Source organism: Mustela lutreola, chromosome 1 (genome assembly GCF_030435805.1).
Source record: "Mustela lutreola isolate mMusLut2 chromosome 1, mMusLut2.pri, whole genome shotgun sequence".
Taxonomy (NCBI): Eukaryota; Metazoa; Chordata; class Mammalia; order Carnivora; family Mustelidae; genus Mustela; species Mustela lutreola.
Window position 1 is genome coordinate 272,197,589 of NC_081290.1, and position 25,647 is coordinate 272,223,235.

The 25,647-nt window shown below is 50.8% G+C and overlaps 1 protein-coding gene across 1 annotated transcript; it reads left to right on the forward strand.

Moving 5' to 3' along the window:
* Positions 1 to 9,599: 9,599 nt before the first annotated feature.
* F2 (coagulation factor II, thrombin) lies at positions 9,600 to 24,148 on the forward strand. Its single transcript, XM_059141242.1, has 14 exons — positions 9,600 to 9,734; positions 10,114 to 10,277; positions 11,177 to 11,201; positions 11,430 to 11,480; positions 12,719 to 12,824; positions 12,929 to 13,065; positions 15,015 to 15,329; positions 15,622 to 15,750; positions 15,834 to 15,960; positions 16,764 to 16,931; positions 17,433 to 17,606; positions 17,833 to 18,014; positions 23,702 to 23,772; positions 23,903 to 24,148. Exons 1-14 carry the CDS (start codon positions 9,656 to 9,658, stop codon positions 24,044 to 24,046), a joined length of 1,872 nt encoding a protein of 623 aa, XP_058997225.1. The 5' UTR covers positions 9,600 to 9,655; the 3' UTR covers positions 24,047 to 24,148.
* The last annotated feature ends 1,499 nt before the right edge of the window (positions 24,149 to 25,647 follow it).

Genomic DNA, 25,647 nt, shown 5'->3' on the forward strand with positions numbered 1-25,647 from the left:
CCCCATCAGGTAGTCGGGTAGCTGGCAGGACTGCTGCCCTGTTGGGGTGCTTAACACTGGGATCATCACTCCCCTGAGCCCCCTGAGGGACAGGCACTTCCATCTCAAGCCAAATGGAATGACTTGAGGGTTAAAAGGACTGAAAAGCAACTGGGGGAAAAAAAAGACCAGATGCTGAGCTCAGCTCACGGCTCACAGTTCTAACTTGGGCTCTGGGTGGTTTGTGCAGCCTTTCTCACCATCTGAGGGCTGTGAAGTTGGTTTTCTTTCTGTGCCGATAGACAGCAGACCCCTGGAGGCAGCTAGGGACAGATCTGGAGCCTTTGGAAGACTTGGCCAAAGGCAGCCCTTTTGAGGGAAGGAATGAACACGGGTTTTGCGTCAGCGGCGGCGCAGGCCTGGACCACCCTGGGTGCTGGGACATAGCTATGCGCCAGACCGGGAGACGTCCTTTACAGAGGTCATGATCTAGGGCGGGAAGCACTGGACAAGAGTTTGCAGAGGATCACTAGCTAGTGCTGCGTGGACCTGTTACATGGGATGCTTACCGCATGTGCGGGAACCCTGTGGTCAGAGTCCCGGGGGTGGGGCAGAGAGCAAGGGGAGGGGGTAGGACCGCATCTCCCCTGTCTTGCTTCGGGAGTTGGGGCTTTATTCTCAGAATACTGAGGAGCTTGATGACCTGCCTAGATTTGTGTTTGAAGAGACCACCGAGGGATGGACTGGCTGGCGAGGTGTGGTCGTGGGGGAATCCACCAGGAGGCTGCCGAGTGGGTGGGTGGGGAATGGGGCTGTAGCAGTAGAAAAGCAGAGAAGTGAAATCATCCAGCACGTGAGCACGGTCTGCATGCTGGTTAGGGAAACAGCATGGAAACAGCCTCTGTTCTCAGAGTTAATCCTGGTATGCAGAGACAATAAACAAAACATGTCAGATGATGGTAAACGCAGTGGGAAAAAAGAACGTCCACTCCTGTTAAGAGGGTTGAAGTTTGTGAACTCACAGGGCAGTTGGAAGCCGGACTGGATTGCTTTGAGGAGTAGGTGGCAAGCGAGGAAGGACTTAGCTTCTTGTTACTTCTTCTGTCCTGCAGAATAGTTGTGACCCCTTGTCACAGAGGAGGAAACTGCGGGTCAGAGAGGGTAGGTAGCTGGCTGAGATGGCACAGCCAGCAAGTGGCAGAGTGACTGATGTATGGCGGGTCTGTCCTCTGGCTTCCCAGCGCTCGATCACAATGTCACGGGCAGCCCCGTGTCTCCTGCTTTGCCCCTGACCTTAACCCCACACCCACCCCATCCAATAAGCTGTTGACAGAGCATTCTGAAATTGTCCACAGGGAGGGGGGACAACTGGAGATTATGGCGCTCTATGGAGAGGAAGGTCATACCATCCAAAGCCCGAAAGCCAGCCCTGTTTCTTGGAGCCCATGTGAGGCTGGTGGGTCCTATTCTTTTCTAGCTCCTGCTTCCGGTGGGCCAGTGTCTATGTCCGCCTGGTGTTTCTAGGTGTCCTTGGGACATTCTCATCACGTGATCCCCAGCTGTGCAGTGAAGGACATCTTCCTCACTCGGTGACGAGCTGCAAAGGCAAGTTGGGTGTGCTTTGGGTTGCTGGAGAGGCCTGTCCACACCCCACAACCCTCCTTAGGCCCAAACCTGGGATGCGCGTGCCCCCTTGCTCCATCCCCCACACAGATGGAGAACTTTTATCTTCACTAAGGCTGTCCCTACATGATGTAGAGCAGGGTCAGGTCAAAGCCAACCAATCCAAAGGCACTTGGTTTGGGAGCCTCTTTTCCGCCAAAGCTTGGTTAAGACATGAGTGGGCATCGGAGGGCACTGTGCGAGCTCCCCATGTCAGAGGAGGACACAGGCGCCTCGAGAGGAGTCATTGCCAAGGCCTGAGACCAGTAAGTTGCAGAGCCGGGACAGGGCCCATGTCTTCTGACCCCCAGTGTAGTGCTGCTCCAGTTAAAATGCAGTAACTTCTTGAAAAGATTGATCACTGGAGTAATTTTCCCATAGAGGAAAGACTCTCCCTTGATGTCAAAATAATTCTCATTCATCCTGGTGATAAAGTCCCTTTACTCCCTACTTCTTTTTCTCCACCCCCAGATAAAGTCACTTTTTTTTTTTTCTCCCAGATAAAGTCAGTTTTAACAGTTCGGTGCATTCAGTGCTGAATTTGCTGCTGCTTGCTCAGGGCAAAGGTTATGTGTAAATGGGGCTGGACACCTGAAACCTGGATGCAGGGTTAGCTGTGGTGTCTACAGCTGCTGAACCAAATGTCAGAAAGTGTAGGAGAGTTAAGGATCTTTTATTCCCATTTGCAACTTCAACAGTATCAGAAAATCTTGCAATAGAGGGACGCCTGGGTGGCTCAGTTGGTTAAGCAGCTGCCTTCGGCTCAGGTCATGATCCCAGTGTCCTGGGATCGAGTCCCGCATCGGGCTCCTTGCTCGGCAGGGAGCCTGCTTCTCCCTCTGCCTCTGCCTGCCATTCTGTCTGCCTGTGCTCGCTCTCTCCCCCTCTCTCTCTGATAAATAAATAAAATCTTGGGGCACCTGGGTGGCTCAGTGGTTTAAGCCTCTGCCTTCCGCTCAGGTCATGATCTCGGGGTCCTGGGATCGAGCCCCATGTTGGGCTCTCTGCTCAGCAGGCAGCCTGTTTCCCCCTCTCTCTCTGCCTGTCTCTCTGCCTACTTGTGATCTCTGTCTGGCAAATAAATAAATAAATAAAATATTTAAAAAAAAAAATAAAAAAAAATAAATAAATAAAATCTTTAAAAAAAAAAAAAAAAGAAAACCTTGCAATAGAATAATATTCGAATCAGGTTTAGGGACCTGTAAACAAGGCAAAGCTGCATGGACTGTGAAGATGTCCATCTCTAGACAAGTTCAGACCGCCTGCACGCACTCAGGCAAGTTCCTTGGCTTCTCTCTGCCTCAGTTGCCTCATCTGTAAAAGGGGGATAATTGTGGTACCTACCTCATCAGCACGATGTACCTGACACGTGGTGAGCAGTTACTAAATTGTAGCTGGTTATTAATGGTGTCCTAAATTGGAAGACAAAGTGAAGGTGCTTACGTGTTTCTACAGGTGTTGCTTGTTTGGGGCAGGTCAGCATCACTCACAATAGCCTCATGCTTCGGGTGCTTGTCCACTGGGCACGCTTAATAGGACGGTGAAGCTGTTCTCTAGCAAAACATCAGGGCATGATGGTCATGCGAGGGGAAGAGCAATGGTCTGAGAGGCAGGAGCTCCCAGCTTTATCACCGACACTCGACACCCTTGATCAATTAGCTCCCCACCTGGGAGATTCCCTTTCCTTACCATGACACGGGGAAGTCGGACCAGATGATTGCTTTCCAATCTCAGCTCCTGCACTGAGCCCCTTTGCTAACTTTTGCTATGAAATATATACATCCTATGAAATACGTATATATATATTCGCTGCTCCCCCTGCTTGTGCTCGCTCTCTCTGGCAAATAAATAAAATCTTTTTTTTTTTTAAGATTTTATTTATTTATTTGACACAGAGATGACAAGCAGGCAGAGAGAGAGGAAGAAGCAGGCTCCCTGCTGAGCAAAGAGCCCGATGTGGGGCTCGATCCCAGGACCCCGAGATCGTGACCTGAGACGAAGGCAGCGGCCTAACCCACTGAGCCACCCAGGTGCCCCAAATAAATAAAGTCTTTTTAAAAAATAAAAGCTTTTTTTTTTTTTTTTAAGATTTTATTTATTTATTTGTCAGAGAGCGAGCGAGAGCGAGCACAGGCAGACAGAGTGGAAGGCAGAGTCAGAAGGAGAAGCAGGCTCCCTGTGGAGCAAAGAGCCTGATGTGGGACTCGATCCCAGGATGCTGGGATCATGACCTGAGCCGAAGGCAGCTGCTTAACCAACTGAGCCACCCAGGCATCCCCAAAAATAAAAGCTTTTGATTAAATAGAAATTCCACTCATTTTAAATATATATATATATAATTTTTTATAATATAATTTTTTATTTTTTATAAACATATATTTATATATATATATATATATATTTTTTTTAAAGATTTTATTTATTTGACAGACAGAGATCACGAGCAGGCAGAGAGGCTGTTGAGCAGAGAGCCCGATGTGGGGCTCGATCCCAGGACCCTGGGATCATGACCTGAGCCGAAGGCAGAGGCTTTAAGCCACTGAGCCACCCAGGTGCCCCTTATATATATTTTTTAAAGATTTTATTTATTTTTGAGAGAGAAAGAAATTCATTTTAAAATGCTGATCAGAGGGACGCCTGGGTGGCTCAGTTGGTTAGACAGCTGCCTTCGGCTCAGGTCATGATCCCAGTGTCCTGGGATCGAGTCCCACATCGGGCTCCTTGCTCAACAGGAAGCCTGCTTCTCACTCTGCCTCTGCCTGCCATTCTGTCTGCCTGTGCTCTCTCTCTCTCTCTCTCTAATAAATAAATAAATAATCTTTAAAAAAAAAATGCTGATCAGATTGAAGGGAAATAAAAGATAATTAACCACCTCAAAAGACATAATTTTAGCCAAAAGGGAAAAAAAAATTATTCTTAAGGCAAATTTATAATTTTATTTTATTTTATTTATTTATTTGACAGAGAGATCACAAGTAGGCAGAGAGGCAGGCAGAGAGAGAGAGGGGGAAGCAGGCTCCCTGCTGAGCAGAGAGCCCGATGCGGGGCTTGATTCCAGGACCCTGAGATCATGACCTGAGCCGAAGGCAGAGGTCTAACCCACTGAGCCACCCAAGCGCCCCCAAATTTATAATTTTTAAAAAGAGTTTATTTATTGATTTGAGAGAGAGAGCACAGACGGAGAGTGAGAGGAAGAAGCGGTCTTCAGCTGAGCAGAGAGCCTGATGGGGGGGCTCAATCTCAGGACCCTGAGATCACAACCTGAGCTGAAAGCAGAGACACACCCAACTGAGCAACCCATGTGCCCCTAAATTTGCAATTTTTGAGGGTTTAAAAAATATACAAAAGGACAAGGCCATCCTGTAGTATATGCACAGAGCCCTAGGCTTTAAAACGTCTAGATCAGGGCGCCTGGGTGGCTCAGTGGGTTAAGGCCTCTGCCTTCAGTTCAGGTCATGATCCTGGCGTCCTGGGATCGAGCCCCGCATCCGGCTTTCTGCTCAAGCGGGAAGCCTGCTTCCGCCTCTCTCTCTTCCTGCCTCTCTGCCTACTTGTGATCTCTGTCTCTCAAATAAATAAATAAAGTCTAAAAAATAAAAATAAATTTAAAAATAAATAAAATGTCTAGATTTAATGATACCTAACATTTCCAGCTCTGAAATTCTGTCTTAGAACATGATTTTACTGTTTTCAGTGATTACAGAGCTTCGCCTTACAACATAGCATTGGCCTTACTCATAATTTTGTTTGACACCAGCTTGTTGGGAGAAATGCAGCCTCTCATTATCGCCTTGTGCTTAGCAGAAATATGATCCACTCTATGATCCACCATGTGTGCAGGCCTGTGTTTGGGGTGAGAAGCAAGAGGGTTCAGCTGCATGGCACCCACTGGGTTCAGAGGGTTCCAGGAAGAACAGTAGTTGGAGGCTGGGGGCTAGTAGGTTGTGCTGGGTCTGAAGCCTGAGGTTGTGCTGGGTCTATTGGTGGACCACCCATGGTGGAGCCACCCTGGTCTAGAAGAACTCTTGGGTCCTTCCAGAGCCACTTTCACAGGGGAGATGCTCTCCTGTGATCCTCTCTGCAAAATAGAAGGGGCAGGTGTGGTCACCCAAGAAAATATGGAGGCTGCTGCCTCCACTTATTAAGGAATTTTTACTTTTCATTGTGAAAATTTTGAAACAAATGTACCCAGTCACCTCTCCACCTAGATTTAGTGATTGTTAACATTTTTGCCATGCTTGTTTAATCTTTTTGTTTTAACTCCTAAGGATTGAAAAGATAACCACAAGTCCTATAACACTTAACAAATTAACTAATTATTTCATATCATTGAATACCTGATTTACATTTTCTTATTTGCCCAAAGAAAATCATTTTACACTTTTTTTGGTTCAAAAGCCTATATCAATCATGATAATTCTATTCCTTTTGTGTATTTGCATGTTCTCTCCTTGGTTTCTTTTCTTTTTCTTTTTAAAAAGATTTTATTTATTTATTTGCGAAAGGGGGAGAGAGATAGAGAGCGCAAGTAGGGGAAGCAGCACAGGCTCCCCACTGAGCAGGGAGCCCCATGCAGAACTCAATCCCAGGACCCCGGGATCATGACCTGAGCCAAAGGCAGATACTTAACCGACTGAGCCACCCAGGTGCCCCTCTCCTTGGTTTCTATTATTCTGAACAGTCTCTGCAACCCACCCCTTTTATTTCTATGTCATGAATTTGCCAGAGGGACTGGGGCCAGTTGTTCTGCTAAATGTCCATCATTCCTTGTGGTGGTGGCTAACTTATTCCTTGATCACCTGTATTTCCTATAAACTAGTACTTAAAGCTAGAGGCTCATTTAATTCCATTTTGCCTCTTTAGGAAGAGCCCTTTGCAGGCAGCATTGTGTGCTCCTGTTTCATATACGATAGTGGTATTTACTGGGTGCTTTCTTTGTGGTAGGCATTGTCATACTTAACAAACATTATAATAGGCTTTGAAGGGGTAGCTTAGTACTTACTTCATAATGATAAACTTAACTCTGAATCCAGCCAGATCAGAGGGAGGCAGGGATATACAGAATCCAATGAATTGCAGCAAGTGAGAACCCAAAGATTACAAGCTCTGAGAGCTGGGGGTGCTTCTGCAGGGACACAAGAAATGGTGTAGATGAGATAGAACACAAAACCAAATTTATCGGAATGGTCTAGAGTCTTTGCTGGTCTTGTCATTCCTGGACCCAAAGCACCGTGGCTTTCACAATATCCATGCTGGCTCTCTCCTCACCAAAGAGCCCATGCTTGCCATTTAACCCATCAGTCTTTTATTTTTTATTTATTTATTTTTGAGAGAGAGAGAGAGAGAGAGAGAGAGAGAACATGAGAGGGGGTAGGTCAGAGGGAGAAGCAGACTCCCCACTGAGCAGGGAGCCCAATGTGGGTCTTGACCTTGGCAACCAGGATCATGACCGGAGCCGAAGGCATTTGCTTAACCAACTGAGCCACCCAGGTGTCCCAACCCATGCGTCTTAACCACACAGATGACAAACCGGGAGCCATTCCGGTGGGGTCCAGCTTTTGCCGCGGTTGAGATGTCAAGGCCCATAGTCTTCAGAATGAAGTTCTCACAAGCCAAGTTTTCCCTGCTGATTGGATTTGCCACTGGTACCATGATGTGTGAATTCATCGGCCCAACACATAAATCAGTCATTAAGTCTGGGAAAGCAGGAAACAAATCTAAGCAGAAAGCTTCAGTAGCCTTCCCAGGGCCTAGAGAGCCAAAACCTTTGGAGTATTGTCTGCAAACAGCTTGAGGAAGACATGACCTTAGACTTGCCTATTAGTGGTCATGTCTGCGTATGAGCAGGTCATGAGCTCAGCAAGTCTGCCAAGAGGCCAGCGTGAGTTTTTCAACAACAGCCTCTCAAGGTAAATAATGCTGTAATTCTGATTTTACAGACGGTGAAGCCCAGGCCTGGCCTCCTAAACCAGAGCTCTCTGTTATGCTGTGATGCTTGTCTGTAGGGAAGGGGAGTTCTGACAGCGAGAGAACAAGAGGTCCATGTCCTGTGTGTTTTGTCCTTCTCCTGACCAACACCCTCTGCTCTTGCCTGTCCTGCCTCTCCTGGTTGTCTCTGCACTGGCGCCAGCCGGCCCTCAGAAAGAAAGCGGATCACCTGTCTTGAAACAGGAAGGATGAAGCCACAGCTCTCTTCTCCACTTCTCAGGAACCCTTCCCCCGATATATAATTTTTAAGGAAATTAGGTGAGATCTTTGCACTATTCATCAAAAAAAAAAAAAAAAAAAAAAGTAGGCTCAATGTCCTTAGCGAACAGGGAATCCCAGTTAAAACCCCCGTGAAACCCCCTGCACGTGTATCAGGATGGATAATGGGAAATGGATGGCGCAGACAGAGGCTGGTGAGGATCTCAACGACTAGGACTCTCTAGCATTGCTGGTGGGGCTGTAAGCTAGTGCCAGCTCTCAGCATGACCGCTGGCCAGTGACCAGTGCAAGACTGACGCCCTCCCTGTGACCTAGTGACTCTGCTCTTGTACACGAGCGTGTGGAGCAGCACGACGCACGAGAGCCCAAACAGGAAGCTCATCCAGATGCCCATCGCCAGGTAACCAGTGGATAAAACTCAGGCAGTGAAGTCCTGCGCAGCTTTTAAAGGAATGGGCCGCTGACCCCCACATGATACACACAATCTAGAAGCCAGACACAAACAAGTATATGGTGTAGGTTTCCACTTCTATGAAGTTCAAAAATAGGCAAAACTGGTCTAGGGCGATGGTGGTTAGAGTCATGGGGATCTTAGGGACAACACGCAGGAGTCTGTTTGGGGCTCAAAATGTTGATCTGGCTGTGGGTACTTGGGCATATGCATAAAAAAATGCGTGTTAAACACAGGATTTGTTTTAACATTATGGAATATAACTTAAACCTTGGTTTAAAAAACATAGAAAAATAAGAATATAACTATAGAGATATATAGGAACTGGCCACCCAGGAATTAAGCAGATTTGTGGGAGTCCTGAGCCCCAGATCTGTGCGAACCCTCTCCCCGCTCTGCTCGCATGGGGCCCTGCCCTGTGATCTTCCCAGACTCTCCACAATGGCCGTCCGGATAGCAGGACGGGAACGGGTGTCCCCTATGTTCCTGCTCTTTGTCCTTCTGTCCTAATTAGACCCAGGACTAATATTTACCTTGTGGAATGCAAACAAAAAATAGGGGAGGGGTGGGAGCAGGGCTGGGCGCGGGGCAGGGCGGGGCCTGCTGGGTCTGTGGCCACTCCAGGCCCCGCCCAGGACGGATAGGCAGGAGGAGAGGGAGGGGCCTTGCCTAGAAGACCCGAGGATTTGGGATGGTCCCCGTTCTGGGGCCAGAAGCAGGTCCTAGGAGGTGAGAGAAAATAGACCAGAGGCTCACAGGCCCTGGATCTTGCTAGTCCTCCTGAGCGACCACTACCCATGGACATACCCCCCCAGCTCCGGGGTGGGAAGGTGGTTGAGAGGAGGCTCTCACGCGGTTCTCAGCCTCCTGTCTGTGTGCTGTGATTACATCAACCTCCCCCTTGGTTTACATCCACAGATCCACTGATAAGCACCTACTGCATTTCACAGGCATGACATTCACAGTCTCCTTCAGTCCTCACGACAAAGTACTGTTCCCGTTGTACAGATGAAGCTGAGGCTCCCAGAGATCAAAGTAACTGACACCATTAGGACTGGAAGGAGCCCCAGGAAGATCCTGCGACCCCACTAGTCTAAGTTGGCCCACATCTCAGGAGGGAGGGGCTGGATGATGGGGGTCACTTACAATGGCCTTTTCTTTATGATTCCCCCCCAGGCCATCTCTCCCTGGTTCTAAGAAGACCTGACTTCCTGGATGGCGGGGGCAACTGTCTATACACTAGTCTCATGGCCCTGACCTGCTGACCTCTCCCTCTTGGCTGATTTCTTCATGTTAGTTCAACATTAACCCAGAGTGGTCAGCACAAGTCCTCAGAGTCCCCGGAGCGGACGCACTATGGCGCACATCCGAGGCCTGTGGGCAGCGGGCTGCCTGGCCCTCGCTGTCCTGTTGAGCCTGGTGCGCAGCCAGCATGGTAAGGGGGCTTGGAGGCTGGGACCGGCTGGCAGGCTGGGATGTGGGCGCATGGGCCGGGGTCTGCTGGCTTGACCAAGAACAACAGGGCCAAGGCCCAGGTGGGTTTCAGCCTACAATACACGACCTCGGGAAGCAGTCGGGTGCTCAGGTCTGGATGGACCGGGACTTCTTCTCTCCTGCCATATGGGGAGCGGAGCGGGCTCTCTAGGGAATGGAGGGGAGCTAGGGGGCTACTGTGGGCAGCGTTTGGGCCCCGCCACCATCCCAGGCAGCTCCGTTAGGAAGCCAGGAGGGCAGGCTAGGCGGGCTTCGTGCCCCCACGGTGGCCACGACTGCCTGGCTTCTGGAGGCCACTGTCCCACGCCCTCCTACTGCAGTGTTCCTGGCCCCTCAGCAAGCATTGTCGCTGCTCCGGCGGGTCCCACGCGCCAACAGTGGCTTCCTGGAGGAGTTGCGCAAGGGGAACCTGGAGCGAGAGTGTGTGGAGGAGCAGTGCAGCCACGAGGAGGCTTTTGAGGCCCTGGAGTCTGTCACCATCACGGTGAGGGGCGGGCTCTGCAGCGCTGGGTCAGGTCGAGGTGGGGGTGGTGGGTGAGTTCCCTCCAGGTGGGCCCTCTCTAGGACCACAGAAGGGCAGGGGAGTCCTAGCTCTTCAGCTGTTGGTGACAATGTCCCCTTGGGCCTCATTTCACTGGGCTGCCAAGATGAGTGACCTCAGCCAGTCTTCTTCTTCTTCTTTTTTTTTTTTTTTTAAGATTTTATTTATTTGACAGAGAGAGAGATAGCCAGAGAGGGAACCAAGCAGGGGGAGCAGGAGAGAGAGAAGCAGGTTCCCCGCTGAGCAGGGAGCCCGATGCAGGGCTCAACCCCAGGACCCCGGGATCATGACCTGAGCTGAAGGCAGATGCTTAACAACTGAGCCACCCAGGTGTCCTCTCAGCCGTTCTTGAAGGTCCTGACCCCTGGGCTGTGTCAAGGTCCGGCAGCCTAGTGAGGCTCCAGGCCATCGGGGGCCCCTCTATCTTCTGATATCTGAGGTTTCCGGAGGCCCCGGCCCGCATGGCCGCTCAGCTTCAGCCCTGCTGCTACTGTGGGGTGTGGGATTCCGGCGAGACCTCAGGGTGCAGGGAGCTCTGTGCGGCCTTTCCCTTCCTCAGGGCTCTGCCTGGGCGCCCCCGCGCCCCCTTCTCCGGCCTAGCCCATCTGTGGGAACATTTTGGTCTTGGTTGGCAGGGGGGCTCCCCTCTCCTCAAATCCTCCTCTCCCCAGTGGGCTTGGGCTTCTGGAAACAAAAGTAAGAAACTACCACAAACCTCCCCAGACCTCCTGCATGACCAGGGTAAGGGAAAGAGGAAAGTATGAGGAGAAGAGATAAAGTCTACTGAAAAAATGAAACGAAACAGGACATGCCACAGCCTCATACCAGCTCTTCTTTTTCAGGAGATGTTCTGGAGCAAGTACATAGGTGAGTGCTCCTGGAAGGGGTTCCTGGGCACCCCAGTGAGAGAATGTTCTACTCTGGAGAATCTTCTGGTCCATCTAGGGATCCATTTCTCCACCCATGCCCCTTTCGCCCCTCGCCCCTCCCTCGGTTCCTTCCATCCTCTCTCTACCTCTCTGTCTCCGCCCATCCTTGACTTCAATCCCTCCTGTCCCTACCCCAATCTCAAAAGTGTTTCTGGGTCTTTTTCAGCTTGTGAGTCGGTGAGGAAACCTCGAGAAAAGCTCATTGAATGTCTGGATGGTGAGGAGCCGAGGCGGGGGGTGGGGGCCCGGGTGGGAGCCGGCAGGCTGGGAGAAGAGCTGTGTGGGGTGGGCCAGGAAGTGCGGCCCAGTGCCTGACCTTGACCTACGGTTTCTGAAGTCAAGGACAAATCTTTGCATCGGGCTCTGTGCCTGGCAGTGAGGAAGAGGATTCCTGATGGAGGAACAAATGCATGAATGGATGAGGAAGTCATTCTCATGCGAGCCCCTGCCAGTCTGTCCTCCCCGCCTCCAGGGAAGAGCCCTGATGAGGTCACATTCATTCTCCAGAACCTTGTGTGACTCCCCATTGCCTCCAGAATAAAGCACAAGCTTCTGGGCCTGGCAAACTTGGCAGGTTCTGGTCTTAACCTTCCCTTCTGGCCTTATCTTCCGTTGCACCAACCATGGGCCCAGACCTCCAGCTCCGCTGACCTCAAGCACTTCTCTGAACAGGCCGGGTCGCATCTACCTCCTGGCCTTTGCTTTCATTGTCACCTTCCCCTGGAGCAGCTATCACCATTTCCTGCAAACTTCCCTGTCCTTTAAGGTCTAGCTCAAACGCCACCACCTTGCTGAACCTGCCAGGGGTCTCCCCCCTCCTCCCCAGTCTTCTGACTACAACTTTAATATAACACTCAAGACCCCAGCTCTTGATAACTCTTTAGCCACCGGCCGTGCTTTAATTTGTTAAATAACCTCTCCAACAGACATTTTACTCAGCCCTTGCTATGTACCAGGCACTATGTGTCAGGTGCTGGGCATTTTAAGAGAATGAAGGAGCTACCCCATCTCATAAGGAAACAAAAATGCGAAGTAGCCACTGTGATCGCTGGAAAAGCTGTGTTGCAAAGGCCCTGACCTGAGGAGCTCTGGTGACAAGACAGGCAGACCAGGGTCGGATTAGAAGGACCTTGTTTGCTTTGTCATCCCACTGGCCACGAGGAGCCCCGACTCTAAGCTTCATGAGGGCAGGGAGCTACCTTGACTCTGTTTATTCATTGCTATGTCCTTAGTGCCTGGCCCCCGGTTGTCACGTGGACGGTAGGCATCAGTGAGCTTTAGTGAGCGCTGTGAGGTAGACTGGTGGACGGCCGGGTGCAGAGGTGGTAGCTGAGGCTACGCGGGTTGAGGGTCACGGAGCAGAGGCAGCCTGGTGGAGGCGGACAGACAGGGCTCTGCTAAGTGAGAGAGGGGACAGAGCCGCAGGGCGAGAGACCGAGGCTGGGATCTCTGCAGGCAGCTGTGCGGAAGGTCTGGGTATGAACTACCGGGGGAACGTGAGCGTCACCCGCTCAGGCATCGAGTGTCAGCTCTGGAGGAGTCGCTACCCACATAAGCCTGAGTGAGTGACAGGCCGGCCCGATGGCCAGCAGGGGGCAGAGAGTGTGTGGCTGGGAGACCCCAGCTGGAGACTCTCAGCTGCTGCTGAGCAATTTCCTATTCCAGCATCAACTCTACCACCCACCCGGGGGCCGACCTGCAGGAGAACTTCTGCCGTAACCCGGACGGCAGCACCAGTGGGCCCTGGTGCTACACCACAGATCCCACTGTTCGGATGGAGGAGTGCAGCGTCCCTGTCTGCGGTGAGCTGGGGAGGGCCGGGCGGTCTGTGGCCAAGGTCAGGGGTCTCCAGAGGGCCTGGCAACCTGGGACTGGAAGCCAGATCCCGGCTACCTTCAAGCATGAGTTAGTCATTTCAGCATATTTGGGCCCATGGGGCAGTGATGGCAGGAGACCTGCGAGAGCTGCGCCCTGCTGCCTCCCCAGTCTTTGCTTCTTTGTTTCTTTGCAAGCTGTGTTGCAAAGGCCCTGACCTGAGGAGCTCTGGTGACAAGACAGGCAGACCAGGGTCGGATTAGAAGGACCTTGTTTGCTTTGTCATCCCACTGGCCACGAGGAGCCCCGACTCTAAGCTTCATGAGGGCAGGGAGCTACCTTGACTCTGTTTATTCATTGCTATGTCCTTAGTGCCTGGCCCCCGGTTGTCACGTGGACGGTAGGCATCAGTGAGCTTTAGTGAGCGCTGTGAGGTAGACTGGTGGACGGCCGGGTGCAGAGGTGGTAGCTGAGGCTACGCGGGTTGAGGGTCATGGAGCAGAGGCAGCCTGGTGGAGGCGGACAGACAGGGCTCTGCTAAGACAGGGCTCTTTTTTTTTTTTTTTTTTTTTTTAAGATTTTATTTATTTATTTACAGAGAGAGACACAGTGAGAGAGAGAGCACAAGCAGGGGGAGTGGGAGAGGGAGAAGCAGGCTTTCTGCTGAGCACGGAGCCCGATGAGGGGCTCGATCCCAGGACCCTGGGATCATGACCTGAGCCAAAAGCAGATGCTTAACTGACTGAGCCACCCAGGCGCCTCTTTGCTTCCTTGTGACCCAAGCTGTGGCTCATTCCAAATATGCTTTCCTTCCTGCTGGAGGCCCTCTTCCCTCCAGGAAGCCCTCCCCTAACCATTTCAGGGCACGTGCTCTTTTCTGAGCACCGCAGAACAAAGCTCATAGTGCCCGGCCCCGCGTGATGCTGTCCTTGTTCTTTCGCATGATGAGCCCGTGAGCTCTGGCCACAACAATGCTGCGAAACCCACAAAAATCACAAACCACCCCAAAAGCTCAGGGCCATACACCCATAAGCATTTCTTTCTTGTGTCTGAGGGCCGGCTCGGGCAGCTGAGCTGCTGTGCTTTCCTGTGTCTGCGGTGGCCGCTAATGTGGGCTGAGCTTGGCTGCTGGTTCTGCTTCCACCAAAAGGGGTCCCGCTGAGATGGCTCCCCATGTGGGCTGGGTCCCGGTCTGCTCCCCATTACTCATCCTGGGGCTGAGGCTGAAAGGCACCGTCTCCCAGGGGGATGGCAGAGGCCAAAAAACCATACAGAAACACACAGTGTGTCTCAAGGCCTAGGCTCGGAACTGGTGCATCGTTCTGCCCACATTCATTGGCCACGGTGAGCCTCGTGCTCCAGGCCAAAGTCACACCTTTGCCTGCAAAACCACAGGGCAGAGGATGAGGATTGAGGCGGGATAAAGAGTTAGTGCCCGCACTCAACTCACCAAATAGGGGCTGGTGTTCTTTGTCCTCCGTGCATCGCTGTTGTGTCCTAGGACAGGTCTTACAGCAAGTCACCAGTCATGGTAACAAAAGCCATATACCAAGCCTGCCCACCGCCAATGCCCCGCAGACCCGCAGAAACCCGCTGGGTATGTAGGCAGCCACAGTCCTCACTCCTTTTCCTGCTCTGCCGCTACAGAAATGGACTCCTTCTGTAAAGACTCCGGGCAGTCACTACCAGCAGATTACTGATAGCCCAGGAGGTGAAGCCCAGTTGCTCTTTCTGACTCACGATGCACCAGATATAGCATGTGTTTTAACTCTCTCAACAACCCTGTGAGAACATACGGGTCACCTCTTTTATAGGCAAGTGAGGTCAGAGAGGTCACACAGGAAGAAGGTGTCAAGGCAGGGAGTCAAACCCTGACCCCCTTGCCGCGCCGGGTCCCACCCCACCTACTCTGCTCCCCTGCATCCCCACCCACCAGGCCAGGGGGGCGTCACTGTGCCCGCGACCCCGCGCTCCAGAGGCTCCACCGTGAATCTGTCACCCCCATCGGACGCCTGCATCCCTGAGCGTGGCCGGTACTACCAGGGTCGCCAGGCGGTGACCGCGCATGGGTCCCCCTGCCTGGCCTGGGCCAGCAGTCAGGCCAAGGCCCTGAGCAAGGACCAGGACTTCAACCCTGCCGTGCCGCTGGTGGAGAACTTCTGCCGCAACCCGGACGGGGACGAGGAGGGCGCGTGGTGTTACGTGTCGGAGGAGCCCGGTGGCTTCGAGTACTGCGACCTGGACTACTGCGGTGAGGCCGGGTGGCGGGGGCGGGGCCTGGGGCGGGGCCGAGCGGTAAGCACCGCCCCCGGGGGCAGGGAGGCCCCGCCGCTGGGGGGCGCGGTCCGCTGCAGCCCTGTCTCTGGGCGGAGGGGCGGGCCTGGCCCGCAGCGCAGCTGAACCCGCTGCGGCCCGACGTCGAGTTCCAGAGGACGCCTCGCGCTGATCTCTCAGCTAAGGGCCTTCGAGGTCTCCCGGAGGTGGGGAGGGGGGCTGCGCGCGGGTTGGCTCGGCCAGGCCCCAGCCGTGCCTGGTCCCCGCAGAGGAGCCGGTGGAGGAGGTGGATGAGGACGCGCTGTCGGTGGACCCGGACGCGGCTATCGAGGGGCGCACCGGTGAGGGGGAGTTCCAACCCTTCTTCAACGAGAAGACCTTTGGCGCTGGGGAGGCAGGTGAGGTGACGATGGCGGCGGAGGCGGGGGGGGGGTGGCGAGGAAGGGGACGGGCTGCCCCTCACACCTGGCTTGCTGTGCAGACTGTGGGCTGCGGCCTCTGTTCGAGAAGAAGTTGGTGAAGGACAAAACGGAACACGAGCTTCTGGAATCCTACATCGACGGGCGCATCGTGAAGGGTTGGGACGCGGAGATTGGCCTTGCACCCTGGTGCGTCCTAGGGGCAGCCCCCAGGGTCCCCGCTGGGGCTGCCGTTCCCTCACAGGCCTGGGCTTCCCAGATGATGACAGCCCACACCCCTCTGAGATTAGGGCTGTTGCTTCTCACATGCAGAAGGCGAAGCTGAGGCGCTGGGAGCTTAAAGGTTCTGACCCCGGAGCTGTGCCAGGCTGTGCAAATTCTGGACTTGTGGAAGCTGGGGAGGGGTGCAGAAAGCAGAAGGCAGTCCCTCCGTGTCATGTGGAGGCCCCGGTCGGCCAGGGCAGCCAGGTCAACCTGGGGTCTGGGCCCAATGGGCACCTCTGTCCAGTGCTTAAACCTGGGACATTCTTTCTTTCTTTTTAAAAAGATTTTATTTATTTGACAGACAGAGATCACAAGAAGGCTGAGAGGCAGGCAGAGAGAGAGTGGGGGGGAAAGCAGGCTCCCTGCTGAGCAGAGAGCCTGATGTGGAGCTTGATCCCAGGAAACAGATCATGACCTGAGCCAAAGGCAGAGGCTTAACCCACTGAGTCACCCACGTGCCCCAAGCTGGGACTTTTTCTTTAAAAAGATTTTATTTGACAGAGAGAAGCACAGTAAGAGAGGGAACATAAGCAGGGAGAGTGGGAGAGGGAGAAGCAGGCTTCCTGGTTAGCAGGGAGCCCGATGAGGGACTCAATCCCAGGACCCTGGGATCATGCCCTGAGTTGCAGGCAGATGCTTAACGACTGAGCTACCAGGCGCCCCCAACCTGGGACGTTCTACTTTAGCGCAGACCCCCAGCTCCTCATGTTTCTCACTCCCCCTCCCAGGCAGGTGATGCTTTTCCGGAAGAATCCCCAGGAGCTGCTGTGTGGGGCTAGTCTCATCAGTGACCGCTGGGTCCTCACTGCTGCCCACTGTCTCCTGTACCCACCTTGGGACAAGAACTTCACCGAGAATGACCTTCTGGTGCGCATCGGCAAGCACTCCCGCACTAGGTACAGAATGAGGGGGCCCGTGGGTGTCTGTCATGGGTCAGAGTCCTCCAGAGTGACCATGAAGGGTTCTGGTGGCTCTGGGGCCTGTGGGATATGCCTGTACACGGCCCACAGTAGAAAACCCAGCAGACTCTGCTGGAAAGGCCATTTGGCCATGTCTGGACTGAGGCTTGAAGACAGAGTGGGGCTTTGCAGAGAGTGAAGTCCTGTGAGCCTGCTCCAGCTCCTCTGCGGGCACCAGCATGTGGCCCAGGTGTGAGCTCGGAATGGAGGCTGTTTGCATCAGGGTGCCGGCCTGTGTTCTTCCCGCACCTGCTGGGACTCTCTGACTCCGAAGCCCGGAACAGCTTCAGGCCGGGAGACACGGCCAGGGCAGGAGGCAGCCCTTTCCCCTCATAGGTGGCCCAAGGGTCACCCCGATTCCTGGGCCCTGAGCGCAGGCAGGAACTGGCTGCCCCTCACCAGGAGGTTTACCGCTTCCCCATTTCCTTCTTTGCACAGGTATGAGCGAAGCATCGAGAAAATCTCCATGCTGGAAAAGATCTACATCCACCCCAGGTACAACTGGAGGGAGAATCTGGACCGAGACATAGCCCTGCTAAAGCTCAAGAAACCCATCATCTTCAGCGACTACATCCACCCTGTGTGCCTGCCTGACAAGGAAACTGCAATCAGGTGGGTGCTGGAGGGCGTGGGGGATGGGGGCGCCCGGGGCTGTGTTCTGGGCCCAGCGGACCCTCCCCTTTCCAGGCCTCAGGGGCTTGGAGGAAACCCAAAAGTTCTTTTGTGCACCACTGTTTGAGATTCTGGTCTCCAAGGGGCAGTGTTGGGGCCGGTTTGCGGGTGGGGGCACTTCCGGAAGGGTTGGTTCTCATGGGGTCCTTCTCCCTTCTCCCCAAAGACTGCTCCGTGCCGGATACAAAGGTCGGGTGACCGGCTGGGGCAACCTGAAGGAGATGTGGACGTCCAGCGTCACCGAGGTGCAGCCCAGCGTCCTGCAGGTGGTGAACCTGCCCATCGTGGAGCGGCCCGTGTGCAGGGCCTCCACTCGGATCCGCATCACCGACAACATGTTCTGTGCCGGCAAGTGCCCCGGGCGCGTCTGGGCCTCCACTGGGGGCGCAGGGGCGCTGGAGACGTGGGAAGGTCACAGACCTAGTCAGGTCCTGGATCTGGGCACTGATAAGTCAAATGGCTTTGGGCAAAGTTGCATAAACTTTTGGAGGCTCAGTTTCTTCATCTGTGAGATGGGAATGCAAGTCTCTGTCCCATAAGGTTGTAGGAGGGCTAAATGAGGTAGTAGATCTAGTAAGGTGCTAGGTATGGTGCTAGTCACTGGCTACATCGTCCATCTGTGGGAGTCCAGATACCAGCATGAGGCCGTGGGTGGGGGCAAAGCCTTGTTCCTTCAGTCATTCAGCAAATACTTTTTGCATGCCTGTTGTGATCAGTATTTACAAGGACCCAAACATAATGCCTGTGTCCTCACAGAGCTTCCTACCTAGGAGGGAGTGTCCATAAGCAGATGTAGAATCTAGCAGGAAGAAAATTGAAGCAGAGTAAGGGAGAGAGAGCTGGGGACAGGGCAGTCCAAATAGAGTGGTTGGACAAGCCTAGAGATGGTCTCTCTGAGAAGAGACGTGAAGAAGTGAGCAGTCTAGGGCAAGTGCCTTCCAGGGTGAGGGAGAGCAGATGCAAAGGCCTTGGGGCAGGAGCCTGCTTAGGGTGTCTGAGGAACAGCGAGGAGCCGGTGTGGCTGGAGTGCAGTAAGCACAGGCAGGGCAGCAGTAGATGAGGGGAGGGAGGTGGGCAGGCAGAGGATGGCAGTTAGCTTTGTCCAAATAGCTAACCAGCTGTCCCTACACCATTTTAAAAAAATTGTATCTTTGCCCCAGGTAATTTGATGTTTAAAAAATATTTGACTTTATTTATTTGTTACTTTTATTTATTTTTTTAAAGATTTTATTTATTTGACAGAGAGAGATCACAAGTAGGCAGAGAGGCAGGGGGAGAGAGAGGAGGAAGCAGGCCTGCCGGTAAGCAGAGAGCCTGATGCAGGACTCGATCCCAGGACCCTGGGATCATAACCTGAGCTGAAGGCAGAGGCTCTAACCACTGAGCAACCCAGGTGCCCCTATTTGTTATTTTTAAAAAAGATTTACTTATTTTATTATAGAGAAAGAGAGCAGGAGCAGGGGGAGGGGCAGAGAGAGAGAGAGAGGGGAGAAGAGAGAGCCCCAAGCAGACTCCGTGCTTAGTGCAGGGCTCTATTGTGGGGGGCTCTATTCCACAACCCTGAGATCACGACCTGAGCTGAGATCAAGAGTCAGATGCTTAACTGAGCCACCTAGGCACCCCTTTAAGATTTTATTTTATTTATTTTTTTAAAAGATTTTATTTATTTCTTTGACAGAGAAAGATCACAAGTAGGCAGAGAGGCAGGCAGAGAGAGAGGGACAAGCCGGCTCCCTGTTGAGCAGAAAGCCTGATTCAAGGCTCGATCCCAGGACCCTGAGATCATGACCTGAGCCGAAGGGAGAGGCTTAACCCACTGAGCCACCCAGGAGCCCCTAAAATTTTATTTTTAAGTAATCGCTACACCTAGCATGGGGCTCAAACCTACCACTCCAAGGACAAGAGTCACGTGCTCCATTGATTGAGGCGCCAGACAACCCTGTTTTGTTTTTGGTTTTTTTTTAAAGTAATCTCTATAACCAATATAGGGCTTGAACTCATGACCCCAAGATCAAGAATCCCGTGCTCTACTGACTGCCCCAGTAATTTGAGATGTCACATTTCTCACATACTAGGCTTCTATTTGTACTTAAGTCCGTTTCTATTAGAAGATACTCCATGTGGTTCTCCTGGTCTGTTGTCTATTCTAGTAAAGCACTGTCTTGTTTTGCTTACAGAGGCTTTAGAGTATGTTTTAGTACCTGGTAGGGTTTGTTGTTTCTTGCAGTTTTTCTTTCCAGTGTTTTCCTGATAATTCTTGCGTGTTTATTTTTCCATATGAACTTGGGTGTCCACTCATCTAGCTCCATAAATAAAAGCTGATGGATATTTTTGTTGGGAGTGTTAAATTTATGAAGTATTTTGGGAGGACTGACATCTTTTTGATGTTGAGCCATTCTTTTCAAGGACAAGAAATGTCTGCTCATTTGCTCAAGTCTATATTGTATCTTTCTAGGGTACTGCCATATATTGTGATTTTTTTCTCCTTACCCCTTTATTTTAAATATTTGTGTTTCTTGAGTAAATTAGTGAGTGGTTCCAAAAGCAAACAAGATATCTAGGAATTTGACTTTTCAGTTAGGCCTGATGCTTTTCAATTCTGTACCTCCTTAATTTCTCCTTTTATCTTGAAAGGTGTTTTCTTCTTTATGCTTTGTTTTAGTTTGTTGTTCTCTTTCTAGCTTTTTGAGCTGATAATTCGGTTAATTTATTTTTGTTCTTTAATTTTTACTGAGTAGGGCTATGCATTTTCCTCTGTTCACAGAAAACACTATGTAGTGTTTTCATTATTGTTTTTTGGAAATTCTGTAATTTCAGTTTGTATTCCTCTTTCACCCAAGAGCTGTTTAGTAGGAGGTTTTTACGTTTCCAGCTTGGAGGGCCCTTTTATGTTTCAATTTTGGTAGTAATTTTGAGTTTTGCCACACTGTGCTCCAAGAGTATTGTTTGTAATATTTCTTTCTTTTTTTTTTTTTTTAAGATTTTATTTATTTATTTGACAGACCAAGATCACAAGTAGGCAGAGAGGCAGGCAGAGAGAGAGGAGGAAGCAGACTCCCTGCTGAGCAGAGAGCCCAATGCGGGGCTCGATCCCAGAACCCTGAGATCATGACCTGAGCCGAAGGCAGTGGCTTAACCCACTGAGCCACCCAGGTGCCCCTGTTTGTAGTATTTCTACTTTATGAAACTGATTTCTTTTTTTTTGCAAGAGAGCTATTTGACCAATTTTTGTGACTGTTATGTGTATACTGGAGATGTGTAGGTATGTTCTCAGTTATCCATGTGTAAAGGTTGATTCATATCCAGAAAGTATAAAAAAAAAAGTACCTTATCACTTGTTATCTAGGTCATTTATTTTTATTTATTTTTAAAGGTTTTATTTTTCAGTAATTTCTACATCCAACATGGGGGTTCATGGGGCTTGACCTCACAACCCCAAGATCAAGAGGCACGTGCTTCACTGACTGAGCCAGCCAGGCGTCCCGGCTTAGGTCATTTATATCCTTATTTATTTTCAGTTCACTTGATCTGTCTTATACCGTGTTCGTGTTAAATTCTGCCAGTGTATTTCTGTCTCCTTGAATTGCTTTATAAATGTGGCTGCTGTGCTGGTCAGTGCAGATATTCATAACTGTTACTCATTCATTGCAAATTGTGGCTTTTAGCGTTAAAAGTGTACTTCTTCACATTATTTTCAATTTCAGGATCACCGTCTCTACTGTGTGGTTTCCATTAACCTGATATACCTTGTCCATCCCATTACTTTTAACCTCTATGAATCACTTTGTTTTGCCTTTTATATCCAGCATAGTTGGGTCTTGCTTTTCGCGAGTCAAACTAAAAATCTTTTTCTTTTTTAAAAGGTGAGTTAAGCCCATTCCTATTTATTGTGATTGGATAAGTATTAATTCATATTATTTTGTAATTATGTTTCATCTGCTCTGCTTTTTCCCTGTGCAATCTTTATTTTGTGTGTGTTTTAAAATATACATATTTAGGAAGGTTTGCATTTTTGTTCCAGTGATTATCTTTTGGGCTCCTACCTTTTTGAAATGCCCATAGTTCCTTCTTTCTTTCTTTCTCTTTTTTTAGTAAAGATTTTATTTATTTATTTGTGGGAGACAGAGTGAGAGCATGAGAGGGGAGAAGGTCAGAGGGAGAAGCAGACTCTCCTTAAAGCTGGGATCCTTATTGGGACTCAATCCAGAGACTCCAGAATCATGATCTGAGCTGAAGGCAGTTGCTTAACCAACTGAGCCACCCAGGTGCCCAGTTCCTTCTTTTATGACCTTTAAATTGTTCATTCCCATCTATTGGGTATACAGCAGTCAGGGAGTTTACTTTCCTCTTTCAAGATCTTTGATATTTTTATTTTTTATTTTATTTATTTATTTGACAGAGAGAGAGAGATCACAAGTAGGCAGAGAGGCAGGCAGAGAGGGTGGGGGGGGAAGCAGGCTCCCTGCTGAGCAGAGAGCCTGATGTGGGGCTCGATCCCAGGACCCTGAGATCATGACCTGAGCCGAAGGCAGAGGCTTAACCAACTGAGCCACCCAGGCCCGTGGATTTTGATGTTTTTAGATGCATTTTCTTCTACTTGTCGGAACAGTTAATCAGCCCTTTTACCAAAGCTTCCATCACTTGTTTGGATGAAGCCTGTCGTTTAGTAGATGCTCCAATAATGGTTACGGGTGTAGACTTTCCTGTTTCCATGTGTTTATAATTGTTCTTCTGTTGTCTTGACACCTTAAGCTCTGCTTGGCTGCATATAAAATCCGTGGCTTACATTTCCTTTGATTTTTTTTTTTTTTTTAAGTATGCCTTTGTTGTTGCTTACTTTGTATGTTGTTTTTGAAAAATCAGATGCTGGAGTCATTCTTTGGAACTTGTAAGGTGTTTGGTCTCTTGCTTGGACGCCTTGAGGGCTTTTTCCTTCATCCTGAAGTTTTTCTGGGCTCTGTCTCAGAGTGGAGAGCTTCGGGCAGTCTGGTCAGCAGCCCAGTGTGGCCCCTTTCAGCATAATACACCCCCAAATCTTATTTTATTTCCGTGAAGTTTTCTTGGCTTATATCATAAATATTAGTTTTATTCCATAGTTTTATTTTTCTTTTTGCGAGATTCAGATTTCTTCCTTGGGCTGACTTCCATTTCAGCCTCTTTCTGCTTTGCATTTCTTGCTATTGTTTTGTTCATTTATTTCTAATTTTTGGATTTCTGATGCAAGGTGTTTGTTACAGCGTACAAACTGGCTTGAGGAAATTTAATTCAGTTATAGTTTTCTTCTATCTCATGGTGGTGTTTTGGGGGACAATTTTTGTTTGCTGAGGAGTTTTTTTCGTATATTTTTGGTTTGTTTGTTTTCCTCTAGTACCTTGGTGTGGATCGATTTAGTTGCCATTCACACGTGTTCAGGGTCATTTACAAGATTCCGATTCAGCCGCACCCACTGCTTTTATCCAGCAGATATTTACAGCCTCATCTCCACATGAGTGTTAACTATAAACATAATTAGTTAATTAAATAATTAAATATATTAAATTGATTTGAGGTTTGGGTGTTCTCTGTATTCCGGTGATGATGAGTGTGTGTGTGTGTGTGTGTGTGTGTGTGTGGCTTCTGTCGGTCTTCACGTTGTTCCATATTTTTTATGGAGGGTATGAGGGCAGTTTTGGATAAAGGCAACTGCCCTTATCCTCAAGCCACCTGGAGGTCTAAAGTATTTTCTTTTTAACTCCTTTTGCCTGTTGAGTAGCGAATGGATTGTGTGTGTGTGGGGAGGGGCAGAATTCAGGAAACTTGTTCAGGGGAGAGTTACACGTGGTGTGACCGGGGCGGAAGCGGTGAGAAGTGGCCGGTTGGGATGTGGGTCCGAGATGGAGCTGAGAGCCGAGCCGAAGGACTGCGTGTGTGGGGTAAGAGAACGAGGCGTCGAGGAGGACCACAAGGGGTCAAGTGTACACTCGCCAACTCGCTGTCTTCAAGGGGGGGTGTGGGAGAGTGAGCTCTGCACCTAAACCCTGCTGTTCTCTCTCAAGGTTTCAAGCCCAATGAAGGGAAACGAGGGGACGCTTGTGAAGGCGACAGTGGGGGACCCTTTGTCATGAAGGTAAGCATTGCTGAAGGCTAGGGGGGCCGGGAGGAGTAAGGAGGGACTGTTTTCAGGAATGGTTGCCTGACAGGGTACTGTTGCCATGCTGTGGACTTACCCTCTTGGAAACCCCATATTTCTTCCTCAGAGCCCCTTTAACAACCGCTGGTATCAAATGGGCATCGTCTCATGGGGTGAAGGCTGTGACAGGGATGGAAAATACGGCTTCTACACACACGTGTTCCGCCTGAAGAAGTGGATACAGAAGGTCATCGATCAGTCTGGAAGTTAGGGGGCTGTTCACTACAAAATCATAGAAACCAATCCAGCAGGATTATTTTTGTGGTTTGTTCCTGAAGCTGTATAGTTCCAATAAAAGTGGCTGTCAACAAGCCTCCATGTTCCCAGTGCTGTTCGTGGGCAGGTCAGAAAGAGCCAGCATTGACTGGACGAACAGGACTTAGCGAGTCCACCACTCCTAGAATCGGCGGGGGGGTGGGGTGGCAGGGAGGGCAGGGGACAGGGAAGTGGCAGCCTGAGGGGCTGAGCCCCGAAATGCTCCAGACTCAGGGCCCTCATGGGTTCCCTCATTTAATGCTCAGAAGAGGTTGGTGAGGAGATAGACTTGAAGTATCTTGTCCAAGGTCACCAGCTGGGAAGGGTTAAAGTTGGACTTGAAACGGAAGATACTGGGCTTTCAGTCACTCTGCTATTGGGGCGGTAAGGTGCTCATCCCAGAAACAGAGCGAGGCAGGGGGAACAGACCAGCGCAAGAAGGGTAAGGAGGCACATCTTTATCTTTGACTTCCCTAGTAAGTCCCTACATCCTTCCGAATACCATTAAAATGACATCAGATTTAACGCCCCCCAAAGGCTAAGTATTTTAAGTGGCTTCATCTGGGAGTACTGTGGGATAGGGTGGTTAGGAGTATGGGTCCGAGTCAGACTGCCCGGCTTCATATCCTGGCTACTCCCTTAAAAGGGAGAACCATGGATGAGTCAATGATTTCCAGGAGTCTGTTTCCTCCCGTAGAAGGTATGAGGACATTCTTACCTAATACGGGTGTGAGGATGAAATTAGGTTATTTGCAGCGTGCACTTAGCAGAAAGCGCAGGGCCCAGTACGTGGTCCGCAAATCCTCGCTGCTCTCATTCCCACTCCTGCCTGGCGCTGGCAGAGCTCCTCTGCCACCCCCTCCTCTCGGCCCTACAAGGAGCTCGTCAGTGTGGTGGCTGCTTCCTGGAATTCCCACTCCCATAGTAGTTACAGACTTGGGCAACTGGCATTTCTAAGAAATGGGCCTCTACAGCTGCCCAGTCACAGCATGTTCTCCAACGTCACTGCTGGCAGAGTCACCGGTCGAGGCTGGAGCGCGGCTCTGACACACACTGCCCTTCCACGGAGTGCCACAGACTTGCCAGACTTGCCCCGTGGCCTGCTGCCTCTTCCATCCGGGGCATTTGTGACTTGGGAGCTGGACACCGCAGCTGGCAGGTGGACCACTGGATGATTGTCTGGAGGACCGCGTCCAAGTTCTGTTCCTGAGCTTGGGAGTGAGGTGGCGGAAGAGCCCGGACGATGCCATGGTTACCGTGCTTGGCCTCAGGTCTTCAGCTACGATCTTAAAACTTCATGGTGTGAAGTGGGAAAGGACCAAAGGTAGGCACTTGTACCCACTTCCCTCCCCTGTGTTTTCCCTTCCCTTTTTTCAGTCCATCAAGGAACAGAGAATTAGGACGGAGTTCCTTGTCCTCGTTATTTGGTTCTGGCCAACCCGGAAGCTGGGTAAAAACTGGGAGTTCAGTGAGTTTGCAGGACCTTGGCAGCCCAGAGCTTTCACCAGAGCGGGGAAAGGGATTAAGACTTAGAACATCCCAGCTCTGCTTTTGAAA

What these genes read in the sequence shown, in the direction of transcription:
- F2 (XM_059141242.1), top strand. Translation starts at nt 9,656, where the DNA reads ATGGCGCACATCCGAGGCCTGTGGGCAGCGGGCTGCCTGGCCCTCGCT. An exon ending in CGCTACCCACATAAGCCTGA is followed by an intron (nt 12,825 to 12,928) that starts GTGAGTGACAGG and finishes TTCCTATTCCAG; the next exon opens with CATCAACTCTACCACCCACC. An exon ending in GGGGACCCTTTGTCATGAAG is followed by an intron (nt 23,773 to 23,902) that starts GTAAGCATTGCT and finishes TTTCTTCCTCAG; the next exon opens with AGCCCCTTTAACAACCGCTG.